General features: G+C 37.6%; 1 protein-coding gene across 1 annotated transcript in view; it reads right to left on the reverse strand.

The window, feature by feature from the left end:
• LOC121944114 (CUB and sushi domain-containing protein 1-like) overlaps positions 1-27,315 on the reverse strand; it is a 453,543-nt gene that overhangs the window by 181,059 nt on the left and 245,169 nt on the right. Inside the window, exons 8-10 of the mRNA XM_042487796.1 lie at positions 19,095-19,176; positions 15,597-15,721; positions 8,168-8,289 (exon numbers count right to left, since the gene is read on the reverse strand). Coding sequence (XP_042343730.1) covers positions 8,168-8,289; positions 15,597-15,721; positions 19,095-19,176 — 329 coding nt within the window. The remainder of the gene's footprint in view (positions 1-8,167; positions 8,290-15,596; positions 15,722-19,094; positions 19,177-27,315) is intronic.

Here is a 27,315-nt window from a genome sequence, read left to right on the forward strand (position 1 = left end):
TTCATGTATCAATGTTTTTTAGCTTGGTTATTGTGCATCACTGTTGTAATATGATCTGACAAGTGAGTTTCCAAGTGGGACAAATGAAGAACCAGTCAATATATAAAAATAGACTGGCGAGGGTGCTAGCCTGTTGGCTGTACCTAGAAGTACCCAGATGTGCCATGTTTATGTGTTGCAGTCCTGCCCTGAGGTGACCCTTGTTTTAAGTGGTAAGAAAGCACTGCTGCTGTCTGGTAAAAACTCCCTTGTCGAGGTGTTACAGCACCTTTGAGTGATGTTGACCTGTTGGCCAGACAGTTTAGGAAAATAAACTGCATACTATGTTTGAGCAACAGCTGTGTGACAGCTCTGTGGAAACTACGTTATAAACTGTTCTCTGATAAAGCAGAAAACTACCTGACAACAGCAGACTGTGGGTTCAGAAAATTTATTTGATAATTCTTGATTTCAGCAGATGCTTTATTCCATTATGTTTTATACTACAGCTCTGAAATTAACTTTAATTAATATATTACCACCATTACAGGAGGCCAATGCACAAAACTGAACAGTGTGACCTTGGGACGTGCATGCATTCATTTAGCAGAGGTGTAAGGTTCAGGGATGAGAGCCAAAGACAGAGCTAATACGATGAATTATGGTCAGTCAGACTGCCAAACTACAGTCAAAAGCCAGAACAGCGAAAAGCCCTGAATTGAGATAATGTGCTAATTAGGCAGCTACTGGTGAATGTCTTTCCATTACCACGGACACTGATGGTTATTTACTCTGCACTTTACTGCATTTTGCTCAGTCCATGTGATCAGTGTCCTCACTGAGCTGTGGCTTGTATGTTGTATAATTTGTAGTGATTCAGAAATTACACAGTAATGCAGCTATTAAGCTAACCACCACAACACAATATTATACATTGTTATAGAAAATATACAAGTAGTAGCTAATTCACATTCATTCTCATTCAGATCATCGCACAGGTTGTAAAGAACCCAAGGATAGATCAACTTATTTAAAAGAGAAAATTAAATAAAAGTTAAAACTATGACCAACAATGCAGACAAAAATGTCACCAACCTCTCAGCTCAACTTAACCGGCTGTCTGTCTGTCTGTCTGTCTGTCTGTCTGTCTGTTGATTTTCCAAGGACATGCAGTGTCAAATGCAAGTTTTTATGATCTACAGGACACATTTATTTATAATTTCTAGTCTTCCAACCACTTAAAACATGTTTATACTACATACCACATTTATCCTTTCACATATATTCTTATGCTGATGGCCGAGCCTCCCATACAAGGTACCACCTGCTACTTAGTAACCATTTATCTGTACCCACACACTGATGGAACAGCCATCAGAGGCGAGCAATTTGCGGCTCAGTATCTTAGGGAGCCAGGGATCAAGCTGCTAATCTTCTGGTAAGTGGACGACCCACTCTATCTCCTGAGCCACAACCGCCCCATAACCATATCCATAGAATGAAAGGCCAGAACAACAAAATAAAACTTTTACTAAACCACAGTTTTCCTTTAACTTCAGATCACTGACCAAAAAACTGAACTTTGTTTTTACTCTCACACCATTATGATAGTGCACCTAATATTGGATACTATATCTTCATCCAATAATAGCTTGAGCAACTGAGCTGTCATATTACAAATCAATGCACTGTTTTAAAATGAGACTGGACTTTATCATGTTCTGGCTAAGGCCCTTATTGGTTTTTATTGGCTTCAGTTTCTGTATCAAGTAAAGTTTAGCAGATTCTGATAGAATGTTACAGAATGTGTCCTGCCATCACTAAAGTGACGATGATGACCCATGCATGAAAATGACCAAACATTCAATACCATGATAACACACAAAAACACACTAATATGTATTTGTTAGGAAAAAGACAGCTGTGATTAAAGGCCTAATGGGTGTGTGTGATGATGTGTCTAAAGGTGTATGTGTGTGAGCAGTCAGGCATGATTCAGACTTGAACGAAATAATTATAGTTTCATACTGATGAATCAAATGATGGACACACACGCACGCACGCACGCACACACAAAGAAAGTCAGTTCTTTTCTGCAGCGAACCCAAGTTTTTCCTCACACCTGAAAGTTGACAGTTTACCCTACAGTACAACATATTTTTACAACCTCTGGCAGTTAGCAATTAAGTTGGCAGACATAAAACACACAGTCAATATTAATAAAATCACACACAACCAGATGCCCGTTCACAAACTTACACAAATAATCACACAGGCACACACACAAACAGAAGCACGCTCACAGCATTTTGCCGATGGGCTGTCAGAGCATTACAAACTATATTGATTGTGCTGCTTTTATTCAGAACTTAACAGAATGACAACAGACACACAGCATTACTTATTGACTACTGAAACTTGTGCAGGTAAACCTACACAAAGAAGGAACGAAAGGACATGCACACTTCGATAAAATCATTTCTCTCTGTCTCAATTTTGTATAACATGTTATTGATGAAAGAAGTCAACTAGAATAATAGTCGGTTAGAGGCCCAGCAAGGGAGAGAGGGAATAAAAAAGAAGAGGAGAGGAGACAAAGTCTGAGAAAACAGAAAGGTGCACACAAAGTGTTTTTTGTCTTAATTCATGCTTATTTCTATCTCATATCTCATTCTCTCTCTGAATCTTTCTATGCTTTCTCCCTTACTGACCACAAAAAACACACATAACCTTTTTATTTTTGGAGAACATACACTTTTAATAGTGCGTTTAATCATCTCTCTCACTCTCTGTACACACAAGTAAAATCACGATGAAAAGATCAATGTTCAAGAGGAAATACATACGTCTATGAATAAAGGAAGCTATACTTGTAAAGGAAGTTAAATACCTTTACACCTTTACATAATGTTCTAACATAAAGAGATGATTGCTGATAAAAAACAAAGAACTAGCCAATTACACTGAGGAGACTTCACAGCACAACATCTGAGGCTCAGTTGAGGTCACTGGGATGAAAATAATACTAAAATTTGAATATTAAGGAATATTCCTGAACACTATATGGAGCTTCTTTGAGAATTTGACTGTACTGTAGAACTTTATTGCTATTGTTTATTTATACCTTTTAAAACATCTGGATGACATCATAACAGTAAAATTGAGGTAAGCAAGGATTAAATTGCTTAAAAAAATGCAACAAGCCTGGGTCGGATATGCGCTTCATGTTTTAAAAGATCAATAGATCAGGGCAAAGCATGTTTTTAAAATTCGGAGTAGAAGATAATGCAAGTATATGCACACACACGACAAAGACATTCTCAAATATCTGAGGATATGTGGATATTAATGAAGTCAAATCAAGTCAGTCTGCAAATAAAAGAATATACAATTAATAACAGCACCGTTTAGCTTAAAGCTTGGTCTTTGTTTATTTATTCAAATTATTCGGTTAGCAAGTTCATACTGTATTGCATTTACTGTCTGCATAAAAATTATATATTTTAATGATAATAAATAATATTATTCAGGTTCATGTTTTTGGGTGCTGTCATCTCAAAAAGAGAGAGAATTTAAGTTCAAAAGAGAGCAAGTGGCTATGTGCAGGTGCTGCACTTGAAGTGCACTCAGCCTTCACACAACTCTCAGCAATTGTTATCCTCCTAAGTGCCACCTGGTTTAAAGCACACTATTACCTGCACCAGGGAACACCAATATCAACACACTAAACTTCATATAACCTTCTGCATTTGCCTAAAAAAAACCCAAAACCCATCAACGATGCATATTTAAATTTAATATGTATTATATGTAAAACCTTTGTAACCACTCTTCCTACACTGGAAAATCTCTCTATGAACTGCGAGACACTGTGGGGATTAAACTAAGTTTTGGGTTGTGTACAGAAAATAATATCAATTAAAATATCAGACATTTAAAACCCTTACATGTGTCAGAAATTCTATAATGGTCTGGCAATATTTAAAGTCCCCCTCCTCTCCAAAATGTATTTTGCCCCTTGTAATGTCTGACCTCAACTATAGGCCTACTTGTATCTGTACAAAGTTTGTTACTGGAGAGGCGTTTTCAAGTTCCTCTACTGAAAGGGGGCGATGATTGTGCACATCACTAAAAGTTGAAATTCAAAAGTACGTCAAATAAACTAGGATTTAGGATCTAAGCAAGGAGCTACTGCATAAATTTGAAAGTCGTTCGCTGTCTTTTATGCAGAAGAAACCTGAAATCCCTGGTGCAGAGTAAACTTTTTACATTTAATATCAAAATTTTAGCCAGATGGAATATACCCTTATGAAAAAATTTATTAGACCTTTGGTGTATAATTACCATAAAAAACAGCATGACAGTGTAAAGACAGTGTAACATTGAGGCAGATATTATTGTACATTTCATAACCATTAACAGACCCCTCGTCTGATTCTGAGTCAACTGAAGCTGAAGAATGCATGCCTGAATCTAGATGCTTCCTCTAACCATCTTGACACTTACTGCTCTTTTACCCATCAACCTATACCAAGTACTGTAGCAGTGTTTGGCAGGGCAGAGGCCATATCCAGAATTTCTCAATGAAAGCAAAAAATTAGATTTGATTCATGCCCTTTTTCAGAGTTTTTTTTAGCTTTTTTATATGGGAAAACCATGTTAAACAAAATATTTATCATAGCAGAGTATTAAAACGTGTTTGGAGGGGAACTTTAATATTGTAGTATTTTACATGTTGTGGTTAAAATCGGTCTAGAGGCTGCTGTGATATAACACTGAGCTTCACTGAAGAACAGATAAACCAGTGTGTTGGCATCTTCCAGCCATCTGCAGACCAATATTGTTATTTTTGTTCTTATTTTCTACTTGTAGTAAAAATTCCACAAAGTGGCTTCATTTCTCTCTTTTTGTCAATACTGTTGATGACGCAGCCATTGCGTTGAATAACTTTATTGGACTTGTCACTGGACAAAACTAAGTAATGGAATCCAAATTATGTATTATGTTTTTTAAAAAGGGAAAAACTAGAAAAGCTAAAAAATAAGCTCTCCTTAAGTCCTGCCCCTCCCCACTCTGTGCTCCAGCAACAAGCAATTTGGAACCCATCAGAACCTCATTCATATTTCCCTTTTCCTGTTGCAGGCTACTTTAGACATGATACCTGCTAGGCTCCTCTGTGCTGGACAGTAAGATACCAAATTTTAAAGATGGCTAAAGGATGTGGCTGGGGGACTTTCAGAATCTTTGTTGGACACAATATATTGCACATATTAACGTTTTAAGTTAGCAACTGTCAGCAAAATGCTGGCTAACTACCTTACGTATGGCTACTTCAAGAGCGGTCAGCCTAATGTCAGATTAGCAATGTATCAGCCAGGTTTGCTTCCCCAATTTATCCCTTGAAAATCATTCGTAAAAGGACAAATAGGTTGCTTGCTGACATTTTTCAGATGAAGGCTCAAGGCTATTATTCTTGTGTATATATTATCTCTGTAAGGCAACTACTTTAACTTTTTTCAGTAATACAGACTAAAGTTAGGTCAGCGTCATGGCACTAATAATAAATACACAATGCACTTTACTGATCCTCAGCAGGGGAAGATTGGACACATACCCAGCATTGCAGAAACAAATCTGACTGACTCTCTTGTCATTTTATTTCCCCTCAGTTAACATCAAGAATATATCCCTCAATCACATACTGTAGTCATTGCCATCAACTTCTTGAGGCTATAACACCCAAAAACTTTTTTAATAAACCCTGCAGCACCTGACAAAGAAGAACCAGCCTTCCTGTGTTCCTTTTTTTCAAGCTTGTCCAACGCAGCAACAGTTGACATATGCGTGTATTATATTACAATATAGTACAGTGCACTGATGTCTTAGTATAATAAATGAATTCCACTTAATTTTATTTACAGTGCCATTCATTTACAATCAAATCTATTCTTTTCTTTTCTACTCTACTCCAGTCTAGTCTTGTCTATAACTGTCTTTATCCTCTTGTTTGCCGCTGTCCTTGTCTCTCTCTCTCTCTCTCTCTCTCTGTCTCTGTGTATGTAGATAGTGACATTCTGCAAATGCCAGCAGCTGTAGTGGCTGATTATCTGTCATTATAGCACATTCTTAAAGTGCTCTCAAACCTCAAGCATTTTAAACACACACACACACACACACACACACACACACACACTCTCTCTCTCTCTCGCTCTCTCTCTCTCTCTCTCTAGCCTACACAGAAGAGATAAAAGACATTCCATCTGTCATAAGCTAAGGCTATGTGACTCTAATACACTCTATTGTATTGGATTCAATTTTAAACCCCAAGCAACAAGCACACACACACACACACACACACACACACACACACACACACACACACACACACACACACACAAAAATGACTTGTCACCTGACACCAAGCACGATCGCAAATAATTCATTTTACCTATGGCTGTTATTTCTTGTAAGACGCTTAAAATAAGAACAGGAGACAATGGCTGCAAAGATGATGTCACTTCCAAAGAAGTGTCTGCCACACCTGCCACATGCTGGTTTGGAAAAAATCTCGTAGTGCAAACCTCTCTCAAAATACAAAGAGATAAGAGTCTCATAGACAGGTGAATGCAAATATACACAGTCATACAGTAACAACTGAGTGAAGCTTGCCATAGCTATACCGGATCCACGTCACTCTATCAAGGTCAGAGACACAAAGGTGAGAACAAAAGGCCTATTTCTCTCTCTCTTCCCTTCATTTTTCCCCCTCTTGACTCAATTATACCTCAGCATTTCTCCATATCCTTCGTCAGAGGCTCAGAGGTGAGTAGGCTCAATTTCCACCCATCTTTAGAGAAAACTTCAATGCCACATGTCAAGTACCTGCTTGGACATTCAGTCGTTTTTCTTTTTACTTCTCTCTCTTCCTGGCTCTTGCTTTTTAATAGGGAAGTAGCTAGCTGAACATTCAGCCCAGTTTTCCTCCTCTATACTTTCCCTTACTCTTTTTCTCTCCAGTTTCCAATGAGCTTAGTGCCATCCTGCTCTCATTTTGCTCTTTTCTCTCTCTACTCTCACAACTTCAAACTTAACATTTTAGACAAATCAAAGTGAAAGGAGGAAAGAAGATGACAGAGGGAGAAAGTAGACGAGGAGAGAGCAGAGCAAAGTAGATGAGGGAGAGAGGTGAAGGACAGAATAAAGAACAGAGATGTTAGGAAGAAATGAGAGGCGAGCAGGGGGAAAGAGTGGAGGGCAGAGAGAGTACAGGAGCTGGGGAAAGGGGAGAAGAAGTGAAGACAGGGTATGTGATGACACATGACGAGAAGATAATACCACTAAAGAAACTGCAGATAGAGAGACTTGAGATGTTGTACCGCAGGTATATGAATAATTCATCTCTACACAACAATGGTTCAACAACAAAGTTTCCCTCACAAAATTGGGGAGGTGGTGACCATGAGCTCAGCGATGGAAACAGAATTCAGTCAGCAAGCAGGAAAGCAAAAAGGAAGTCTAAACAACGGTCCTTCAACGCTCAACACTGGACCAAATAAGAGATTATTTGTGTATGTTGTGTCATAGTTGTCTCGCTTACAGCTTTTTACAGTTTGTTACTCATGCTCTGTTTTTTTTTTTTTGCCTCTCTTGTCACTCTCCACTGCATTTTTTAATCGATATTTATCACAGGAAGGCTCTGTATGCAAAAATGTCATTTTCAACAAGTCATGCAGTAACACACACTCATATCGTAGATTTCTGGCTAATGGAAACAGAAAAATCTTTGAAATATAACATATTCTTAATATCTGTTTTGTTAGCAAAGGTCTTCAATAGATATTGAGTAAATAATTTGCAGACAGGTGTCCACTCTCTTGTATTCTCTTCATCATACTTATTAGCTATCTTAAATGACAATCACCAAAAGTTTTTGACAACCATAATTTGGCATTATTTGATATTATTGACCAATGAAATTAAAAATGTGGACTTCACAGACAACATATAAAAACAAACACAGTATACTCTTAACAGAACAGTGCTGACTAACATAAAAAGTGAATTTTCCCAAGAGTGTCAGGATCCCTACACGAGAAGGTTTATTTTTCCCATGTCATATTATTATGCCTTTTTTGATAGAAATGCCTGGTGAAATAAAGGGGGAATAAAAAAATGTAAATGAGCTCACCTTTCCAGGGTCCATTGCAGTGATGACCCACACACAGTGTGCGTTGTTCTCATATTGAACAGGGTAGTTAGGAGAAGTTATGACCCCTTTGGGCCCCCTTAGATTGCTGCCACAGGTACGCGCTACAGGGGAGGAAAGCAAAAGAGGGAGACAGAGTTTTAAAAAAGATTCATAGGGTAATCAAAATTATGCTTGCAGATTGCAAATGGCCTCTTACCTTAAAAAGAGAAAGGACAAAGAGAGGGTGTGGCAGCGACAGAGTTCAATGTTACTAAAACTGAAACAGTGAATTGTGGAGACTGAATTGGGATATTTGTTTGGCCAAAAGTTATCTCTCTGTCATATTTTTGGGGGAACATGCCTAAAATTATCAATGCAACCCTTTGTAAATCAAAAATTCCCTGCAATGAAATAATTCACATTCCCTTTCCACATCTTCCTTCTGCAGATATTTTGCACAAATACTGACCACTCACAAGATCAAACTCATTTATTTATTAATTACTCATATTTTTTTTTTTTGACTGCCCAACCAACAGACCATCAGAACAATATGTAGTTATACTGCTAACAGCTTAAAATGAAGGTGAAAGGTGTGCACACAAATTTACAGTAGTGACATTGGGTAAATAAGGTGAATCAAAATTTTTGCTCTGCAAAATCTGATATGACATCATGATTAAAACAAAAAACCAAAACTCCAAATATAGTATCTGTCATAAAATATAAGTTCCCATTATCTATTTACTAGAAGAGGTGTTCAAATTGCAATATTGTGATGATGCAAAATCTAAAGTGCCGCATGCTGTGTGTTCATGCTGTAGGACATAATTATATTATTCTAGGAAGTGGATCCAATTGTACCAAAAAGGGCATATCATGAGCTCGGCAAATCTACTGTCCACATGAGTGCTGCCTTTTGAAGTCTTTTGCATTGGATACAAACATTAAAATGCATAACTTGGTATGAGTACAAACCTACAGCCCTGTGAAATGGAAAAAAATACTTTGGGCTGTGGTCTGAAGACTTTTTTGCCCTTTCCCTTTCTTACACAGATGCATTTGTGTGTTAGAGAAAGTCAGAGACTTTAAAAAAAGAAAAGTTTTTTGGCAAACATGACGACAAGGTGAATGGTGTCAACAACCACCTTGCAAGACTTAATAAGAGTCAAATACTGAATGATCATACTTTGTCCAACAGACCAGGTCTAGTCCAGCAACACGATGTTCAAATTCGGAAAGGTCACAATGACCCCCACAAACAACACCATTACAATGTTCAATGCCAAAATCATCTCTCACTCTAGAAAAGTGTTTCAGTAATACACAACACATTACACAACACGTTACTCAATAATTGTACAGGATGCCGCAAAGGGCCGAGGCCTGAATCGAATCCGCTAAAAGGGCTTAGCCTCTGTGCATGGTATATAAGTATATGTTATGTGCAATGTATGTGCATTACTTTTATGTGCAATTTTGATTATATGCTATCTGCTGGTGTAACTTAGAGCAACTAGTGCTGTTTTGTTTATATGTGGCTTGTTTTATTGTGACTGTGAAGGCATTTATTGGTGCAGCATCTGAGTCCAAGACAAATTTCCCTACGGGGATAATAAAGTATATCGTAACATATAGCTGTTGGATTATGTACCAACAGGATGACAACATAATCTTCCTAATTTTAGAAATAGGTTTTTTTCCAGGTAAAGATGGGCATTTTTTAAGTATTTGCCCCAAAACTCTACTTTGAAAACTTTCAGTACCTTTGCTCCTGAACACCCTGCAGATCCTTGTTATCAACAGCATTTTTCATAATATTCTTCCTAGTGCTCTATTTTATCCATATTGATTTTGTCCAGTGTGATACTAAGGGTAATATTTCTTGCCTTCAGTACCTCATAAGTCACCCTTGTGTTATTGCCTTAAAGAGATATTTAGCAAAAAAGTGTATTGTGTCAAAAGTACCCTTAAAGGCCCTCTCCTGAACACAGTAATATTAAAAGGCTATGTTGACATTTTCACTCAGTTTTAGTCAACAAGCAGTGTTACCATTGCAGAGGAAGTTTTATCTGATCATATTTGCCCTTTATCTATTATAATGACTTAGCTGGAGGCGATCACTGCCATTAGAGGGAGGGAAGGCCAATGACATTGAGGCAAAAGCATTCAAGACGAGAAAGGACATAAGAGTAACACAGAATAATAGTGGCAGTGAGGAGTTAGAGACAGATGGGTGGAAATAATAAAGTAAAGAAGTTTGCAAATACAGACAGGTTGAGAGGCAAAGTGGAAAGACATGACGGAGAGAGGTTAGAAAGAGACAGAAACAGAGAGTAGAGAGGGCAAAAGATAATAATGTGAGAAAGGAGGAGAAAAGAAATTGAAGGAGGAAGGGCAAGAGGCAGGAAAGAGACAGAGGCATAGAGAATACCACTAGAGAGAGGGAGAGAGAGGAGGACCTCAGATGACTGATCTGCCTGTTAATTAGAAAAGAGGGCTGAAACACACTGTGATACACACAGGTACACACACACACACACACACGCACACGGACACACAGAAACACATTCACGGCGATTCATCCCAGAGACCAGCTTCTAATTAACATTAAAGTCTCAGCAGAGAATGAGAGCGGCTCATGGGTTTGAATCCCAGGAGAGAGATCACACCAGATAACACAATACACCAGAGCTACAGTAAGGGAATTTTTAACCCCTTTCTGCCTGCCTGTTTGTTTGTGTGTTACAGACTCACCTCTTTTCTCTCTCTCTCTCTTCCTTGCACTCTCTTTTTCACAGGTTATTCCTCTCCATCAATATCACTGTCAACATACTACCTTGAATGTATTTTCCAGCTGTCACTATGTTAAGCAGTGTTGTGTCATCCTGAACATTCCCCCTTTAAATTTAGATTCAAAGTAAAAAAAAACAAACAAAAAAACAAATTGTTCCAAAGTTTAAAAATAGCATACATATCTTCTGCACCTACTTTTATGACTTCATTGGAGGAATATGAAATGTAATGCATACTGAGTGAAATCCAGCACCCACTGTCTGCATTGCTGCCCAATTCAAATGGAAATATTCTACTTCAGAAGTTTTGTGCATTTTGTACATTTTTTCCAGCTTAGTTTAGGGATTACTGCATTTTGCCACTCAACACTGTTCACCAATCACTTGACAATTTTTGTTCCTGTTTGATGCTGGACAGGTAGAGTATTATTTTTGATAAAAACAGTTGCCTCAGGGAGCTGATGACAACGATTAGACTCAAAATCACAATATGTGGTGGAGTCATGAATTCAAGAATAGCTGAAATGAGATGAGTAAATATCTCTGAGCTGAAAGCTTCACAGAACTGAAAAGATGGATAGTAATATTCTATGATTTTAGTTACAAACAGAAATCTCTTTCAATTAGATCCTGAGATTCATTTGATTTGAGAGCAACAGTGCAGGTATATAAGAAGCAATTTATCCCACTGGCTTACTCAATTCTTTTCATGTTGTTTTTCATTTTATTACCAAGCAATATGGACACATTTTTTTACTCTTAGAGTTAAGTTTTATTCTACTCTTTTCCATTCTATTTCATGTTAATATTATTATTGGTTAATACAGGTTTTAGGATCTGTGTTCATTTGGATCACAAACAAAAGGGAAATCCACAGGCAATACCTTAATTCTTGTCATTCTAACTGCTCTTAATGTGGAAATTTTATTCTCCCTTAATTTCCAAATAATTTCTGGCACCAAAAATCAATCAGTGGCTCAGGGTCATCTGACTTAACATAAGAGAATAATCATTCCTTGAGAATACAAACAGTGTAAAAAAAAAACCTCTGTGTGCAAACTAATTGTGTAATATTATTAATATTATATCTATGTGTCCTTCCATCTGGCCTTCATCTCTCTTACTGACAAGAGTAGCCTGTATCATGAAGTCAGGCAGGTTCCTGCAGCCACAGACAGACATATAGACACAAAACAAGCACGCACACACTTACACTGTAATGTGATGTGACAGCGACCCTATAGTGTGTGCCTGAGCACAGGGACTGTCTGTCCATCAAACACACACAGCTCAAGGCAAATACTGTTGCAGCTATGAGGGGTGTGTGTGTGTGTGTGTGTGTGTGTGTGTGTGTGTGTGTGTGTGTGCGCGTGTGTGTGTGACATTGTCCGTTGGATACTTGCTGTCAGTGTGTGTCAGTGTGTGTTGCGTACACACACTTGGGTGTGTATGCTATCTGTCTGCCTTTTCATTGTGGAGCAATAAACCCAACAGGGTATTGTCAGTAAACATGTGGGCAGTGAGAGCCCCTGCATCATTGCTCTGCCACTCACACAGTTATTTATTTAGTCACTCAGGCAGTCAGTCAGAAAGTGAATCATGACTTTAACACATCAACGCACAACAAAACATAAATCACACTCATATTTTCTCTTCACTGTGTTTTTGTGATGTTTACTTTAAAAGTTTCTTCATTAGCAAAAACCAGCAGGATAACATTCTAAAATACAGATTTAAAAATGACAGTCAATACTGATGATGTTTTTTTTCCACATGTAATGCTTTATATATATGGGTCTGGAATTTTACTGTGAACTTTTTTTCTTTATCAGGCACAAGAAGATGACGTGTCCATTCTTAATTCTGCCTACAAAGCTCAAATCCTAGAGTTGGGTAAATTTTGGCAAGTCTACTCTGGAGTAAGGGTTGCGTACCAACTACCAGAAGTCCTTTCAGAAGTGAAAACTTAACTAAATCAGCAACCTTTGCTGACAACGTCACTGCAATAAATTGTTGTGCTGTTTTAGTTATAAGGAATATGACAATGTGATTAACATATATTATGTACTGTAAATACATTTATGAACAGACCAATGGAGCTACTAGTGTCTGACAGGTTGTGTGCAATTAACTACCATGCTGGCGTAGAAGACTACGACTGTGCCAATACAGCACTTTTTTGGATATGAAGGCAATAAAAAAGGTGCTCTGAGTGGCTTTGAGTGACCCACTACACTATTTTGGGCTGAACGTTTGCTGTTGGCTATATTGTATATCATTTCCTGTAAATATTACTATCTAAAACGTGCTATCTGTTTAAAAAATAATGTTACAAACGCAGTACGGTAGCAAGTGGGCTACTAACTCTTCTGTTATGTGGTCAGTTGATCTAAAGTGCACAGCTGATATTTAGGTATTAGAAATTAAATGGTTTGTTTACATGGCATAACCAGCGTGCATATTTAATGGATTCAATGTGGACAAAGAGTTCCAATGTTACATGACGCAAGGTAATAGTCGGACACTCACCTGCAGTTTGGACACAGTGTCATTATGCTCTATTCACTGGAGGCTGTTGAATCAAGTTCGACATCTAGTGGTAAAATTTGGTATACCAGTCCAGTGTTTGGCCGAATATCAAACTGGTTTGAACATTTACAATGGCCAAACCTTAGTTAGCTGTTTAACAATCAGGGAAGCAGCCATCAGTGATCTCTACATCAACAAATGCTGAATATAAAATGCTGAAAAAGTCTGAGATCTGGGCAGTGATTCAAAGGTCTGGAACCAGACTAAAGTACTGCAGCATTAAAAAGGATATGCAAAATTTCTGCAGTTATACAGTGAAAAGAATCAGAGACATTTAATATGAATTAAGTCAAATGCATGAACTGCATTATGTGATGTACTATTTATGATAAACTGGTTTAGTTTATTGATTAGTTTTAGGGCTTTGCAGGGCCCGGTGCTCAGCTTTGCTCTGAACTCCTTTTCCCGCCTGAGCAGAATATTTCTGAGAAGGAGCCAAAGGAGCTCAGACAGGAACCTTATGACTGTTTTAGTGTCGAGGCTAATGACTGAAGGTGAACAGGCTTTCTCCATCAGGGCTTCACGGCTTTGGAACAACAGCCTGGGGATCTCAGGCAGCAGTATCACAGAGGATACGACTGGCCTTATTTTATCATTTTACTACCATCACCAAATCCCCTTAAGAAACAAAAACTAACAATTAATTTATTGTACTAACACATATTGTTTGTGTGGCCAAATCCAAATAAAAGGTACACATTGCTGCCATGAAATTCCACTGTTATCCAAGAAATATTAAAAGCACATTTAACACTCTTAACATTGCCTCTGGGTAACATACTCCTGCTTTATGACGAACATGCAAGTAAAGTTTCAGTGCTGCACTGCCTGCAGCAGTGGGATCTGTGATGACAGGTGGGGCATCATTTTCTTTACCCCCAGACCTCTGGGGTGATAATAGCTGGTTATCAGGGTTGATGGTTAAATTCTTAGCTCCTCCTAACAGCATGCTGAAGTCTCCTTAAGCATAAAACTGAATCCCAGATAAGCAGGTCAGCACCTTGCCTAAAGGCTCCGCCACCATCAGTGTATGAAAATGTATGATAGTGTGTGTAAATGTATCACAAATGTAGTGTATGGATGTCCATTGAAAACTAAAATTGATGATTGGTTTACTACTATGATATTTATGATTATATATTAATAGGTCAGAATTGAAGTTACTGCCTTTTTCAAAAGTCCAGCCCTCTACTTTGCACTTTGCACAGGAGCATCCCAAACAAAGAAAATAAGCAGGTAGAGGGCAGAGTCTCTGCAGATAAATATACCGACACACACTTTTAATGGGTCATAAGTGAGGGCTGAGAGGGATTACTTTTGTGTGAGTCTATACATTGTACATTTTTTTAACTATGTTTGAATACTTAAGAAAATATAACAACACATTGATTGTTGTAATGCAATATGACTATGTCATAGTTCTCACATTGATATATGGCACAGTTATTGTCAGTGCAGCTATATAAAAACATAGTTATTCAATGCAACCAAATCAATATGGGTGTAATAATACATACAGTTATTGATTAAATGAACAATCAAATATGGATGCAAAGTGAAAATATCGCTACAAATTGTCATCTTTGAGATACACCCTATTTTTGAAATACCCATGGCACGTCTGTGCCACCATTTCAGTCCAAGCACACCTCCTTCCTAAACATTCAAACCGTGCTGGCAGGCTAGCAACAGGCAGATAATGATAAGCAGCAAAAAAAAGCAAAAAAAAAAGACAATGAGGATATTTACTCATCTCATCTCACATTGATTGCAGGCCCCTCAATATAATCAAATCAAAATCATATCGTGGCAGACTTTGTGATATCAGCAAGTATTGTATAGTTCTCCAAAAACTCTACTGTAATAATGTATCATAATGAAACTTGTGATTTACACCCCTACGAATCTGTACAACTTAATGCACAGTGATACGCAGCATCAGGTATGCTTTATAAGACGTGGCCAGATCTGTTGGTAGGTATGAATCCAGAATATAAATAGCTCGAGCTCTAATGCCATTTAAAAGAATGGCAGGTGACACTTACTTCTGCAGATGGGTCTGTGGTCACTCCAGGCAGCCAGTGTGTCAGTGACTCGTTGACAGGTGATACTTTTAGATCCTTGTAGTACATAGCTGTCATCACAACTGAACTGGACGCTGGATCCAATTCTATTTAAGGGACACAACAGAAACAACACTTGTCAAAAACAGTCATAACTGTTACATTGATTCTAGCTCTCACTGCTTCGCAAAGATGATACTGTGATGCTTGTAGACACCTTTCACATTACTGGCTATATCTTAAGAGAACTAGAAAAGAAGATAACTGTAGAATGTATGTATAAATGATGGCCATAATATTAACAATGCAGTGGCTTTAGGATCCCTGTGGAAGACAACATTCCCCCCAGATCATACAATTAGGACCTTTAATTCTTCATTTTCTGTGAGACCCTTTATTTTTTTCTCCACTCATGACTTTTTCTTATGTTCTGCTACCCTTTGATCTTCTCTCATTTCTTTCCTTCACTCCTCTCACTTCCGTCCTCATCATTGGTTCTTATCATTCCTGTTTTCCTCATTCCCTCCAACACCCCGCTGTCTAACACGTGAGAGGGACATTCAGCCATCTAAGTGGAAGTCTGTATGGTGTCTTGTCTGTAAAGCTTAATGTCTCCTCCCTGCTGATACACACCACAGTCTACCACCTGGCCAAACATCCGCCATGTAGGGTTCTGGTTGTTCAGTGGCTCCACCCTGTTGTTAAACACTGTAGAATCGTATTGCCTGGCCAAATCGCACAGTAAGTGCCTTTGTCACGGAGAGTTGGGTCATTTACTTTACAGCTTCTGTTACTTGATGACACTAAAAGTACCTCCCATCCAGCCGCTCACTGTGAAATTTACAATTACAGGAAAGAAAACTTTGTTGTTACTGCTATTTCCTCGGAAAGAACTAAAACCTTTCCATCTCAGTTCTGTATACGGTTGCTTGTGAATCAGAACTGCCATGACACACTAGGTTACAGACATTATGCACATTTGCACCACCCAACAGTGAAAACTTTAGTTTTCTCTGCAGCTATGTTTTCTCTCCATTTCTCCTGTTTCACTTCATCACACCACATTTCTGTTCCAGCTCCTGCATCTTAGTGCGTAATGATGATTAGACAGAAACCTGTAACACACACTAAACACATCCATGCCAACATGCAAGCACAGTTATACATAAACGCCCACAGATAAACACACAAACACATAAACATACTGAGGTAATGACCTTTCACTAACTCAGGCACTAATAGTCCTACAGAGTTTGTGCAGTCAAAGTTGCTAATGATTAAGAAGCGCACCAGGAGCCTGAGATTAAAAGATGATTATCATTTAAAAGTTTTTTGGCCTGGAAATAGTCTCAGAATAAGGTAAAAATGGAAAGCTCATCTTGGTTTTCGTATAAAATCGAGAGAAACATGAGAGCAGTCTTTCCACTGATGCTAAGTGGATGCGTCGTAGGGAGAGGTGATCATTTTATAATTGCTCTCTCCTGATTAAATGAAATTATGTCTCCCGTTTTACTGATAGGATGGCAGACATCATGGAGTGAATCATTAAGAAACTCCTGTGACCACCAAGACCTTGATTATTATCCAGATCCTACTTCCGTAACAAACCGTCCTGCTATTTGTGTTCAACTCTTTCTATGAGTGTGGATCCTTAACAACAGGCTGTTACTGTAACTGTAGCATCACAGGTGAAAGTGTTTCTCAAAATAACACACACACACACACACACACACACACACACACACACAGAATTAAAACAGGGGCTATAAAGGAAAAAAATGCAGCTTCAACTCGTGTTACCTGCAGGTGATACACATCCAAAATTCCAGCAGTTAGACTCTGTGTGATTACCTTTTTGTCTTATTTTGTGTGCGTGATGTACATGAACATATCTATATTTTCTAATTAAAACTGTGGCACCAACTAATTTTAAGTTTTCTTCTAAGTGACTCAGGTTGGCGGATGTGGAGCTGGTCTGACAAGCACTAAACAGCTTCCCCCTTTAGGAGGATCTAAAAGACTACAAATGTGAATATGAGTTTTTTTTTCCGGTTTGTTTCGAGCTAGTTACATAAGGTGCTTCGCATCTAAAAAGCCAGAGCTGTAACAAGAAGTCCCTCACAGACAGAAATTATTCATGATGATACATAAACCACAAAACACTACAGTCTCTGGGAAAATGGTGGAGAATGTTGGTGAGGATGGTTCATGCTCATTGGACCAATCCTGGGACCAAACAGCGGCAGAGTGGAACTCACTATCAGCGGGGGAGTTAAAGGATGCGCACGAGTGAAGAAGAGAGGAGAAACAACTAAACACACACACTGTGGTTTCTGAGGAAATAAACTTACAGTCTGAACTGGGCCCTGAAGTCACAACATCTGTAACCTCAAAATAATATTGAATGTTTACTGCGTTATAATGTGTTAATCACTTTAGACTTGCAACTGTTATAGATGGAGCTCATTTTATTTACTTTGTAAAATGCTGGGTATTTTAATCAATCATGCTGCATCAACATTTATTAGTTGATCTATATTTTGTATTAAAAATTTGAATCTAATATAACTAAAGCTGTCAATTAATTGTAATAAAGTACAAAGTACAATAATTGCCTCTACAATGTAGAGAAGTAGAAATATAAATCATAGACTGTAAAATAAAAATGGATGATGTAGTACACAATAAATATGTTTTTTTTCCCCAAAGATGGTTTCTGTCTTTTAAGTTTGGTTTTTAGTTTTTATAACCCTGATTTTTGTTAAAGTGTTTTTCTGATAAAATTGGTTTTAATTAGTTATTTGATGCTATAAAAAGGGAGTTTAACATCATGATTGACAGATTTGTGGGCCAATCAGTGTGCTTGCAATCAATGGCGCTGCTCAAACCTGGTCAGATGGGTGTATGAGCAGATATTCCACCATCATAGAGATCGCTACTGCGAATACTTTGGTTCCAAATGACGTTACCAACACAAGACGGCAACGGCCATATCTGGTACATTTTGGCCTCATTTTAGCAGAGTGGAGTAGGGTCAAGACACGTCATTAAAACTGATATACTCAAGTACGGGTGCTCAAAATATTAATTAAGTAAAGTACTTGAGTTAACTGTCTTAGTAACATTCATAACATAAATATATTTAACTGTTTTTCCAACTTTAGTCAATAACTATGATAATTGCAGTTGTGAAATATATAATTTCTATTAAATACCAACATTAATAACACAGGTTGTGAATACTTTTGCATTTACACCCTATCACTAAATCAACTATATTTTTAACATCACAATTCACAGGTAATCTGGAACATGAGCAGCACTGCCGTCTGGTTTCTACATGTCTGACACACATACAGTAATGATCCCTGTGCTGGACAAAAGATCGACAATATTCATAGCACCTGTGGGTGTTTTTATTATACTTCATTTAACTAGGAGTGACTAAGAGCCGTTGAGTCTGTATTTATATGAACTTACTGGAAGGTTGAGCCTATCCTTTTGCCATTTTCTGGAACTCCAGGATCTGGACACACATCACCAGCAAGACCACTTTGACTCACTGAAAAAAAGGGAAAAACATATGGTAAGTAGTGTCAGTCTTTTTTGTGGTAACGAATGTGGATTGGATGAGAATATTTTCATACATTTTAGGGATGCCTCGTAAATGTAGGAGGCACGCTGTGGGCGTCATATTATACTGACAAGTAAGTCATTAAACTTGTTCTGGACTTTTTACAGTGAGATGAAAGTAAGAGGGGATAAAAATCTTCTTGTTATTGTGACCACAAGCATCTGAGTATTTTTCAATATGTGATGACTGTCAAGTGTTAAAGCACAACTAGAATAACTCAAACTGTGAAAAAATATCCCCAACTGTTGTTGAGAACTCACAAAATGAAGCAAGCAGTCAAGCTTTGAATTTTAAAATAGATCAATTCTCAGCTGACTCGAGAACATGTTGGAAAAATACACAGACCTCAATATGAAAATAAGACATTTTCTTTTTGAATTTATTACCTGACAGATAAAATAACCTTAAAAAAAAGCCTTAAAGATGAAAAAAAGAGCACCCATGGATACCCTCATCATGATCAGCCTTTTGTAATTTGTTTGTCTAGGGAGATCATCCAACACAAAATAAACAAGTCTCCACACAGGAAGAAATTGACCAACAAGTGTTTTGTTTCCTTCATTATAAAGGAAAAACTGCAGTAACTGATTTGGCAGTATATCGACAAAGCAGACAGCAGACATTTACAGACATTTTTACTCATCATAGTATGAAAAACATTAACTATTACTAAAATACTACTAATAGGCCTATTTCATGGTAAGAATTTTAAGTTGTCACAGGAAAAAGCACAAATGAAAAAAAACTTCACTACATGGTTCAGTTCTATTAAGTTTCCCAGTAAGCCAGCATGCACAATACCAGGACCCTGAAACTGAAGCAGCTGGAAGGAAAGCAATCACTTTTAATGAAATCAATTACGCCTGTGCTTTTCCTGCTATGATGAGTCAAAATGTCTGCTGTGAAAAAGGTCTTTAAGCTGGAGAATACTTGTGAATTGGATGAAATACAAGCAAGTGCTGTTCACCAATATTGTCTACTTTATGAACAAAAAAATATGCCATGAAAACATCAGAAAGATGCTATAATCACATACAAATTCCACACAAGAATATTTTACACAATAGTAGAGAAATAAATATATTAGATATAAAGTAATAAGGAGTAAAATATTTAGAAAATGCGTTCAAAAAACACACTTACGCTTGCGATATCAAGCATAAGATATACTCATAGCAACATAATTAGAAAACTGACTTCTGACAGTCTTCTGATGTTTAACACTACAAGTGAAGGGCTAACAAGTAAAATAAGATGAGTTATACAACTAAATGATAAGAATTCCTCCTTAAAAAAAGGAGGAGGTGAAAGGATTAGGACTTCAACACATCAACAAAGAACATTTTGCATGCACCTTACATGGGAGGCCATTTTACGTAAATATTGTGCCAATTTCTAACCTAGCATGTTACTAGCATGTCAATAACAATAGCATTCAAACAACACCTGCAACGTTGAAGTTAGCTTACGTTACAGGATACCTGCTAGCGAACAGTTAAACAAAAAGTGACTCATTAGTGCAGAAAATGTTTTTTCTTCTTCATAAAATTAATCCACTTACATTTAAGCGTTTCTTTAGCCTATGTTTTGGTCATTGATTGTACCGTTGTTTGCCCCCCCCCCCCACCCCCAAAAAAAAAGAAATGTGACTGCCTATAGCCATGGCCTGACAAGCCTTGACTCAAGATGCATTTAAAAAGCTGTCAGTTGTCAAGCGTTACCATCTGTAGAAAACAAAACTGTGTGAACAGCTCCTACCTTTTGAGCTTTAGCTTGTCCCTGAACAAAGCACTAATTTAATCTGCCATATGTCACACAGACGGTTGACAGATTGCTCTAGGCAAGAAAATAACATGAAAATTTGCAATGATGCACTGTAGGCTACTTGTAATTTTGAACATTCTGTTCTTGCATTTCTTTTCTTTTTAGCATTTCCTCTTTATGCTTCTTTACACTTAAAGGTCGGGTGTGTAGGATTTGAAACATATCCTGTGTTTTCGTTACCTCAGAACAAGCCGTTTATATCTGCTGGTGCGGAAAAGCATGTGTGTATATAATCACGCTGATAAGAGCTGCATTCCATTTAGGGGAAGTTCTGATATTGTGCATGCTGGTTCACTGGATGATTTTACTGGGACACTTAATGGAACACAGCCATCCACAATGCATCACCTTCACCTGTGCTTTTGCTATTGTGACAAGTCAAAATGTCTGAAAAAAGGTCCATTATGTTCCGAACACACACAAAAAAGTATTGTATTGGTGGATTTCTGCACTAAATTCACTCATGAATCACTAAAAGAAAATATCACACTTTTTGTGGGTTTTTATATTGTGGGATAGTATTTAACTGCTGCAAAAATTAGCTTTTTATAAATCTAGACTGTCTATGCAGTAAAGACACCAAAATACTTTCAAAATTGGTGCTTTATGACCACATAAAACAGGGAAAAGGGAATGTGGCATTCACTTTTGCACAAGAGGTAGAAAACCTAGAACTACCAGAGTGCACTGCTGCACCAAATCAATAAATGCTGCCACTGGTGGGTGACATAGGCCTAAAGCAAGACTGAGCGTTTTGACAAAGAAAAGAATATGGCAGGCGGCCGGTAACAAATAATCTTGCATAACAGATAACGGTAGCCTAAACATAAATATGTGCCTCAACACAGTAACAGAATCTTGGCTTGTAATTGATCAGCACCACCTAGTTGGATCTCAGTAGCCTATTTTCAGTGAACAGTAGACTAAAATATGCTTCTGAAAACAGTTAAGATGAGAAATATGCAATGCAGGAACAGAGTCTTGATTTATATTTGACTGGCAGTGCCTGATTTTGGAGTTTGATCTGAGTTTACATGGGAGGAACAGCTCTTTCTCTCAGTCAGTTTCTACATTCTTTTTGTGTCTGTGATGGCGGCCTTACAAAAATGTGGAAGTATAATCTGTAGTTTGAGCAACGGCCTGAGGGTCGGCAAAAAATGTTATGTGGCACATTTGAGCTGAGGAAGGAGGTCTGAGTGCTGGCAAGATGGAAAGAAGTTTACTACAGTTCATTTACACACATTACCCACATTGTTGTGATACAAAGTTGGTAGGAAAATTGGCAGAGTATTGCTTTAAGTAAATATTGAATAATTCTTCCACCCCTAAAACAAGCACACATATTTTTCAAAAAGGACTGTATTGTCCAGAACATCTTGCAACTTTTCTCCATGTTTTAAACTAATAAAATTGCCGAGGACCATAAGGTTTTCCAGTATTTATGCAAACTAGTTGCTCTAGCATCAATAACTGTATTTATTATACCAACCTTTCCATTTGCCTGCTTATTCTGTGCAAAGTTTTTTGAATTTTCATAATGACTCGTGAGCAAATCCAAACATGTAGTGAGCAAAATAACATGAATATTAAATAAAATCTCCGGGGAGCAATTGTAAAAATAAATAAATAAATAAACAAACAAAAAAAGTAAAACTGTTGTTGTCGAAGTGACAACCATCCCGTGCAGTGATTTAATGAGGAGAACTGTCCTCTTGTTCTGACATTTCAGCATCTCATTCCTCCCTGTTTTTCTTATCTATCGGCACAATCTGCTCGGTTACAAAGAAAACCGCAAACACAAAACACATGGCAATTTTTAGACCAGCTCATATTTGGGATCTTTCATTGGTTTTAGACTTCACCATGGCTGGGAGCATCTGCTGCATGCCTAAAATGTAATGTAAATGTAAATGAGACCAGACAACATGACAGAAACCAGTTTAGACCAGCTCTGTCTTAATGGAACTCTGTGGATGAATAATGATGGTTAGCAAAAAACAAAAAAATAAAGGGAAAGGAAGGAGAGAATAAATCAAATGGAAATGAGGAGAATGCTGAAAAGGGACTTTAATAGCACAAAGAGAAAAAAAGAATATCCTGGAGAAAGAGCCATATCTGACCTCTTAGCATGTCTCTTTTTCTTCCTTGTTTCTTGTATCTTTCTCACATGCCTCCCTCTTCCTGTCTTCCTCATCAGCCTCCGCTCCCACTCACTCCTTCTCTCTACTTTTGTATTCTCAGCCTGCTCACCCCGCTTTTTCTCTCTCATACACATTAGCTGCAATTTACAAAGGGGTGCCTAGCATAAAAGATGGATGAATGATTTGCTGCATTTGTGTGATTTTGTTGTGTGTATGCTGTCGAGTTGTGAGTGCATAGACGCTGCTTATGCGTGTTTGTGTGAGATATGATGCAAACAGAACAAGCTGTCTTGTTGCTCTGCTTTGTTTTTGATGTTCTGTCCAAAAATCACCACACAAACACACTCTAAAAACACACTTTCTCTGTCCCGCTCTCTCATCCTTTTCTCTCTCACTCATGTTCAAATGGCTTTCATTGGCATCAAATACAAAGGTTCATATCGCCGAAACAAATCCGGCTCATGCAAACAACATGAGATTGTTATAGAAAAAAAAAAGCTGCCAAATATCACTGCCGGGCTGATGTCAAAAATCCTCAAACTGACTTAATCCCATATTTGCACTTAAAAGACCATTCAGCATTTAAACACAAGCTTATGATGTATAATATAATTTCCATATCATCAAAGTGTCTTCAGCAAAGCTTTCATCTCTAAAAGTCAACTTTTTAGGAATTCCTAAAAAGTGATTAACTTTCTTGCTGGTGCAATGTATGTGTTAACTGTAATAGACATCACTTTTCGTAAGCCACCCACTCCTAAAGACAGGGCTAATACTCACTACATGACTCCATTCATTCTGCTATTTGTCCTAAACTGCTCACTACACACTCACCTCTAAGAGTAAATAATGTCCTCATGAACTGTACAGTGTTGAATGGCCTGCCTGAAAAATATAAGTTCTCTAGTATAGAGTGTTTAAAGGCATATTTTAAAGAGCACTGAGCACATTACGTAGTAAATGGTTTTCAGCATGGCCACATACAACTGGTGGACTGTAATTGGGTTTCCATCCAAGTGTAGCGCAGATTTTAACCACATTTTCAGAAAATCAACAAAAGAAAATGCAAACGCATCTGCCTTTTCATCCACTACTGATATGTGAATATTAAGAATTGATTCATTGAGATAAGCAGTAGGTGGTGCTAATTCTCCAGTCAAGTGCTACCACAGCAGAAATAGCTTCAACAAGATGACATAATTCAAAGAATGTCAGTCAAAAACTTACATGAAGGAAAAGGATGGATGTATAATAACAGAGAGCACACAGAACAATTTAAATAAAGTTCTTTGAAAAACTAATCTTATGCTTTGTGCTCTTAGAGGAGTTCTGGTAACAGTCCTGTGTGCATACATGAGCATGTTAAAAGCCATCCAGCGTTAAAAAAGAGAGCTTGCAGTGGCCTATGCAATTATGATAAGTCATATCATTTTGCCTATTTGCTAGGTAAAGAAAATGAGTTCCATTTCCCTGGCTCGAAATTACTTTTTCCTTTCACTGATACACAAATTTGAAAACATCCTTAAAGTGCATTATTATTATGTATTTATTTTTGCAATATTTCAAGATGTGTTTACAATCAGTTTTTTTTGTTTTGTTTTGTTTTGTTTTGTTTTTTTAACGTGCATATTGAAAAGGGCATGAAAACAGATGGAACAAACGTTATGTGGCTGCTGCAGAGGTGGAATATAGCTAAATATTTGCTGACCTTCACTGCAATATTTAATTTTAATTAATTTTTCAGATTTTTACATCATTACTTTTATGAGAGAAATGCATTAGATTTCACTCCACAACATTTATTTCACAGTTGTAGTTATTTTGCAGATGAAGTTAGAACAATACATGTTGATCTGAGTACTTCTTCTATCACTGGGATTATGCAATCTTAATTGGCCCTCAAAAAGGCAAGAATGTCTTTACATACTCACATGTCATTGCATAAAGTTCATCTAGTTTATGAATGCATGGAAAGATGAAAAACCTGCATTCAGTTGCTCAGAGGGTGTGGTATTAAATTTCAATTTCTGCCTGTGTATATATTTTTCCCTCTTTTGTTTGTGCAGTTGTTGTATCTGTTCTTGTCATTTCTGTTTCTCTATTAAATGTTCTTATTACATTTGGACTGTAAAGGTAGGAAATGTTTTTTTATCCACAATAAACAGACCACTGAAAAGCCAGTATTACCACAGTATTTGACATACAAACAAGCATAAAGAGACTATATGGCTGCTGCCATCACCATTAGTCCTCAATGCAGCCAGATTGAAAGTGACACTACGGTTTTTATTGCGCCTTTTTTAGGGAGTGCATCATGAACTGTTAATTCTGATCATCATAAATATTCAAGAAGGTGAAGCACTAGAGTAATTTACAAACTGGAAAACTATCCATCCAATATGAATCAGTTTAGTATCTTCAAAACATAATTTTAAGTTTACATGCAAAAATTGTAAATGTCTGTTTTTATAATAATGACAGATGAATGCTTTAATATTACCTTTTTTATCCATTTCAAAATAACAGAAGGTATCCAATACAGTATTTTCATATTATGGGGACATAATGTTACAGATCTATTATGAACATTTCCCTCTGTGAGGAAGAATATATAATTTGTAAATTTAAACAAAAATGCCACATTAAATGTTTGAAAGCATGAGTAATTACCATTGTCTAAGCAAACAGAACACAGACACTTACATCTTCTTATTAATTGTTTTGCCCACAGTAAATATGATTTATATGTGAGTGTTTTGTTTGTTTTGATCCCTGCTTTGTTTTGTTGGGTTTTTTTTTTCTAGAAATTGCCATTGTCTCTATAATTTAATCAGTCTGCTGCAGAGAGCTGCAGCATTTGGATGATACTTGGCAGGTTAGATGTCACTTGCGACACTTTTACAGTACAGAAAGTTGGTGAATCCAGAGTTAAAAACAAAATCTAGATTAGTTTAGATGAAGTGTAGAAAAAAGTCGCATTAAATATACACATTAAGGCAGTATACGTAGCTTTATGTCTTTTCTGCTGCTGGTTTTGTTTTCTTTGTTGTACGAAACTGTTGTTAAAGTTCCCATGAGAAAGAGTTACAAACCACTGGCTCAGGGAATTGGAGAAAAATGGAAAACCACTGGCTTAGAGGGCAACGTAGCCGGATAAACACAAAAGGCATTTGCATTGAGAATGCAAAGCTGTGTAGCACAAAAATTGAGTTATTATAACAGCCGACAGATGACCCATTAAAAAGGAAAATGTGGTCAAGAGTCAATGAGAGAGGGTGCAAGGAGATCAGGAGAGGCAGGGAGAGCGTGGGAGAGCATGTTTGTTAGTTTGTGTGTGTGTGTGTGTGTGTGTGTGTGTGTGTGTGTGTGTGTGCGCCTGCGTCTGTAATCAGCTGACATGTGTTTCAGGTAAGAGCCTTTGAGGTGCTCTTCTGATGCCTGCTGAAAGAGGAGAGAAATGTGTGAAGTGCAATTTGTTGATATTCTCTCCTCAGCTGCTCTACTCTGCTCTTCTTGTTGCCTCTTACCCACCCTCCCTCTCTTTCCTCCAACTTCTCGTGCTCACAGGTCAGACGAGCTGAGAGCTGAAGTCTACATCCATCTTCCCAGCATCACTTTGTTGAGCCCACAGGATTTATCCATATAAATGCACTTGTTATGATGCAGGGTCAGAGTCATGTGTGATCAAACACGGTATAAAACGACCAAATGCCCTATCTCATGATGTTGACAAAAGTGAATGGCGAATCATGTCCACTCCAAAATGTAATGGTATCTTCCCTAAGCCATGCTACCACTAAGTTACATGACATACATGACTTACATTCTGTAATACTGCTGACAAACAAACATATCAAACAGAAACAAAACCACACTGGCAGATGCAATAATATTCTGATAATTACAGACTGCATTACTGTGAGGTGGCCCCAAATGTATTCAGATGTGTGTGCACTGTACCACCGTGTGATTTCCATGTTTCAAGTGGTCGCATCACTCTCATTTGAGTAGACTGCAGCCAGGCTCCACCTTGGACAACAATCCTGTAGAAAACACTGATTATAAATCATGCTCTCACGATGATGATTCATTATAGGTCTAG

This window comes from Plectropomus leopardus, chromosome 1, assembly GCF_008729295.1.
Source record: "Plectropomus leopardus isolate mb chromosome 1, YSFRI_Pleo_2.0, whole genome shotgun sequence".
In the NCBI taxonomy this organism is placed as follows: domain Eukaryota; kingdom Metazoa; phylum Chordata; class Actinopteri; order Perciformes; family Serranidae; genus Plectropomus; species Plectropomus leopardus.